Source organism: Camelina sativa, chromosome 9 (genome assembly GCF_000633955.1).
Source record: "Camelina sativa cultivar DH55 chromosome 9, Cs, whole genome shotgun sequence".
In the NCBI taxonomy this organism is placed as follows: domain Eukaryota; kingdom Viridiplantae; phylum Streptophyta; class Magnoliopsida; order Brassicales; family Brassicaceae; genus Camelina; species Camelina sativa.
Genome location: NC_025693.1, coordinates 3,137,639 through 3,142,611, shown reverse-complemented (window position 1 = coordinate 3,142,611; position 4,973 = coordinate 3,137,639). Strand labels below are relative to the sequence as shown.

Here is a 4,973-nt window from a genome sequence, read left to right as displayed (position 1 = left end):
AAATCTTACCTTTCTCGTATCCGTCTCACTGAACCACAGCTCAAATGCTTCCTTCACGTATCGGAGAATGTTCTGAAAGATGCTCAAGAGGTTGATCAACGAATCGCTAAAGGTGAGGAATTGGGTCCTCTCGCCGGAGTTTTGATCGGTGTTAAGGATAATATATGTACTGAAGGTATGCCTTCTACTGCTGCTTCGAGAATCTTAGAGCATTATCGTCCTCCGTTTGATGCTACTGCGATTAAGAAGATTAAAGAATTGGGTGGGATTGTTGTTGGTAAGACTAATATGGATGAATTTGGAATGGGAAGTACCACTGAAGCTTCTGCCTTTCAGGTTCGTCTATATGAATCTTTTGATGGTTTTACGGTTTAATGATTCCGTAGCGTTAACAAAGTTGGAGCCTTTATGTTTTGGATAGATGAAAATGGATTTATTGGGAAGCTTAGGATTGAATGATTCAGCAGTGTTAACACAGTTGGAGCCTTTTTGTTTAGATAGATGAATATGGTTTTAATCGGAAACGTGTGATAGATTAGGATTGAATGATTCATCAGTGTTAACAAAGTAGGTACCTTTATGTTTAGATAGATGAATATAGTGGAAACTTGTTGATGGGTTTAGGATTGAATCTTGGGGTTGATTTTGGTGTAAAGGTAACTGCGAATCCTTGGGATTTGACTCGTGTGCCGGGAGGTTCATCAGGAGGATCAGCAGCAGCTGTTGCAGCAAGACAGTGTATGGTGTCACTTGGAAGTGACACTGGTGGAAGTGTGAGACAGCCAGCTTCGTTTTGTGGTGTTGTTGGTCTTAAGCCGACTTATGGGCGTGTCTCTAGGTTTGGACTTATGGCTTATGCATCTTCGTTGGATGTGATTGGGTGTTTTGGCTCTACGGTTGCTGATGCTGGGATGCTTCTTCATGCTATTTCTGGGTATGATAGGTTTGACTCCACGAGTAGCAAACAAGTAAGGTCTCTTGTGGTATTTAAGTTCCTGCATTTTTGATGAGACAGAACGAAAGATCTTTGCTTTGAAACAGAAAGCTTATTTTCTTTTTTCAGGATGTGCCTGAGTTCCAATCTCAGTTTCTCTCTGTGGATCATTTTGAGTCTAAACCATTGAAGGGAGTGAAAGTTGGTATAATTCGCGAGACACTTGAAGACGGTGTTGATTCTGGAGTGAGATCTGCTACTCAAGAAGCTGCGTCTCACTTAGAAGCGTTGGGTTGTATGTTGACAGAGGTTTCTCTCTTTCAAATTCCTTTGCCTCTGTTTTTCATTTTGTATGTTTTTTATGTGTTCTGAGATTTCAGTTGGCAAATTAATAGGTCTCTCTTCCTTCGTTCTCCCTTGGACTACCAGCTTACTACGTCATTGCCTCATCTGAGTCATCTTCAAATTTATCACGTTATGATGGTGTCAGGTAAGCACGGTTTTATGAATTTTAGTCACAATGTGATTAAACATATATGATCTATACATAAAGATACTGAATGGTGTGTTGGAAATGAAGATATGGGAATCAAGTTATGGCTGAAGAACTCAATAAGCTGTATGAATGTTCACGTGGAGAAGGATTTGGGGAAGAGGTATGATTTCATTAATTACTCCATCTGATTTAATCAACTAGTGTTTGATTATAATCAATGAGGAATTTTGTTCTTAAGGTGAAAATGAGAATTTTAATGGGAACATATGCACTCTCTGCGGGTTACTACGATGCTTACTACAAGCGAGCTCAACAGGTAAGTCGCATCTTCAAAATGCAGTCACTAAAAATTTAACTGGTTTTGATAGGTATATAGATATTTTTCTTTTGTTTTGTCATATAGGTGAGAACACTAATTCAAAAAGACTTCAAAGCAGCGTTGGAACAAAACGATATCCTTATTTCTCCGGCAGCTCCATCTGCTGCATACAAGATTGGTGAAAAGAAAGATGATCCACTAGCAATGTATGCTGGAGACATTATGACGGTATAGTAAATGTTTTTTTAGTTTCTTTCTCTCTTTAATCGTCGTTACACGAAACATAGTTTGTATATCATATGAGGTTTTTTGGCAGGTCAATGTGAATCTTGCAGGACTTCCTGCAGTGGTATTACCATGTGGATTAGTCGAAGGTGGTCCTTCGGGTCTTCCTGTTGGTCTTCAAATGATCGGTGCCGCGTTTGATGAGGTTTGTTAAAAAAACTATTTGCTTACTCGAAAGATAAGATTAAGCTTCAAAAATGATGATTTTGTTGAGTTTTTTTTCTGTCGATTGGGTTTTAGGAGAAATTGCTGAAAGTGGGTCACATATTTGAGCAGACTCTAAAAGGTTCAAGCTTTATTCCTCCATTGTTAGCCAATGTAGCGTAACTATGAAACTACCAAGGCTCGCTTTTGCGTTTGCTTTCATGCAACAAATTATCAATTGTAATTTTACTTCATGCAGATGCTCAATATAGTATTTTGTTTTTCAGTCAATATATATATATATATATATATATATATATATATATGCATATTCTTGCAATTGAATTCATGCACTTGATTTGGTTGTTGTTGAGTATTTTGAATATTAAGTATAGACCACTTTATATTTGTAGAATATTTCAGAAGAAACCATATCCTCCTAGCTATATTACCTATAATTATGTAAACATATTAAAATCTTGTAATCTAATCTAATATTATCTGTAGTCGAAGATCAAAACAACGAAACCAAATAACCGGTTGATCATATTAACTAATTACTAATTTACCCACCAAAAAAAATCTAATCATCACAGAGTGGAATCGAACCAGAGATATTTTTTTTTATAAACATTTTTTTTTGTGTTTTCAAAATTTTTAGTGCCCGGCAAAATTAAATGAAAAAATCTAGACCCGCTCACTCTGTTTCATCATACATATAGACCTGCTTCATCGAAAGAACGAGAGAGAGAGAGAGAGCAGGTGGTTAAGGAAATGGATCGCTTGCTTGACGAACTCCGTCAACGCCTCGCCGGAGAGCTGTCACCGGAGAATCGGAGTATTCTTCTCCCAAATCTATTCAGTACCGACGATGTCTCTTCTCTCGGTAAACGCACAATCTCTTTCTCTTAATCGATTCTGGAGCTGGAAAATTAACAGCTTAATCGATTCTCCGATTACCGATTTTTTTCTTCATCGTTGAGTTTATTCTCCGGCGAATCGCTTTTTTTCATCGCTCCGTGTTGGTTGGGTGTTAATTTCATCGACAGGCATCGGGACGGAGTCGGATGTTCTGGAGCTGGTTCGTCGTGTTATGATCTTCTTCGCCGAACCAGAATTTGTGTGAGTAGAGAGAGATTCGATCCGGTGTGCATAGTTACCGTCTCTAGGTCGTCTTCTTCAATTTGTTTTCTCTTGTTATCCAATTGCAGTCCTGTGCGAGGAGTAATTCTGGAAGCTGTTGGATCTCTCTTATCGTTATTGCTGCGTTTCAACTCAACGAAGGTGTACCAGATGTTCTTTCAAGACGCCATCAAGGCAATTGAAGGTGAGAGGTGTTACAAGGACCAACTCTATATAATTGGAGATAGTTGCTTACTGAACTAACGTGCCTTTTGTATTCTGTTCAGATTTGCAACTTATTGCGTTACTTCATTCCAATGACCCTAGACTCGGTCAATTTACGTGTTTCTGTATGTGCTTCTCTGAAATTGGAGATGATTCTTGTTCTACCTCTGATACTAGTAAGCCCAAATCTGGTGATGGTCTTCTGTTTAACCTTTTGGGAGACAAACGATGGCAAGGTTTTGCTATTTGTATCTTGAAACTCATCTGTAGAAGCCTAACTGAGGGGACACAATATGTTGAGGATCTCATTGGTACCTCATTTGTCAATGCTGCTTCTTCTTTTCTATGCTGTATTGATGAAGATTTGCAGATGGTGAGTTGATGCTTGGTGATTTGGTTTTATCTGATCGGTTGTCTAGTGTAACTGGTGCATTTTAGTTTTTTTTTTCTTAGAAGATTTTGGTTTTTGGGAACATTAAACTCAAATCTGATTTTATCTGGCAGGCATGCTTTGAATTTGCTTCTCTTGTCGGATCAATCCTTAGTATCAACATCCTCCCTCACAAAAACTTGATACAGTCAATCATCAAACTTTTGATTTCAGATGAAGCAGGACTTTCTTTGTACAGGTGTGACTCTTTTCACTAGTTAAATAAATCTTCTTTTACTATGAGAAAAAGACCTACCTTCACTTTGAACTTCAAATTCTGGGTTTGTGTTACAGGAATGCGATTTATGATTCTACCATTGCACGTTGCCTTACGACAGTGTATTTGAACTGTTCTGATGTCACTGTCAAACAGACTGCGGAAAGTTTAGTGTTAGTCTTCCTTCATGCATTACGGAGAACAAAGAGTGAGGAGCTTAAGGTATATTTGGACACTCCAATGAATGTCGTATCAGTTCTCTTATAGTTTCTTTTCGCTACTGCTATTTCAACGACTTATTGGGAAACCATTTTGTGTATTTTGTATGTAGGCTTCCCTGTGCAGTGCATATGTGCGAGTTGTCAAATCTTGTCCTTCTCATATTTGGCAGCTACAGTCTCTTCTACAGTTTCTCTGTCATCAAGAGCCTTGTTTTCAGTTGATAGAATGTTTAAACGCAGTTCTTGTTGTTCTTGGACCTGATGCTATTCATACAGCAGCAGATAAACCTGTCAAGGATACTAACGTTGGAGAAAAAAGGCATATTAAGGATGAAAGTACCTACTACAGTAGGAAGCGCCAGAAAACTATTGCTGGTATTCAACAAGAGATTTGCTTAGCTCTTGAGGTTGTCGATGAGACTGATGGAAAAGATACTGCTTGTCTGCGTGATATGCTTATTTCAACTGTAAATTCTTTAAAGCCTCCACCTGATGGACCTGAAACTTCAATAGCGGCACTTAGCATTTTCACCAATGCATTTGGTTTATGCTCCTCGACTGGCATAGCTTCTAGCTTGTT

The 4,973-nt window shown here is 38.4% G+C and overlaps 1 protein-coding gene and 1 pseudogene across 1 annotated transcript in view; both read left to right on the top strand.

The window, feature by feature from the left end:
* LOC104710332 (glutamyl-tRNA(Gln) amidotransferase subunit A, chloroplastic/mitochondrial) overlaps window positions 1-2,469 on the top strand; it is a 5,919-nt gene extending 3,450 nt beyond the window's left edge. Inside the window, exons 2-10 of the mRNA XM_019230408.1 lie at window positions 3-336; window positions 657-968; window positions 1,064-1,243; window positions 1,330-1,424; window positions 1,515-1,590; window positions 1,669-1,746; window positions 1,834-1,977; window positions 2,066-2,179; window positions 2,275-2,469. Of these exons, the coding sequence (XP_019085953.1) occupies window positions 3-336; window positions 657-968; window positions 1,064-1,243; window positions 1,330-1,424; window positions 1,515-1,590; window positions 1,669-1,746; window positions 1,834-1,977; window positions 2,066-2,179; window positions 2,275-2,361 (1,420 nt within the window). The 3' untranslated portion in view covers window positions 2,362-2,469. The remainder of the gene's footprint in view (window positions 1-2; window positions 337-656; window positions 969-1,063; window positions 1,244-1,329; window positions 1,425-1,514; window positions 1,591-1,668; window positions 1,747-1,833; window positions 1,978-2,065; window positions 2,180-2,274) is intronic.
* The window catches only part of LOC104714957, a 7,938-nt pseudogene continuing 5,917 nt past the window's right edge, over window positions 2,953-4,973 (top strand).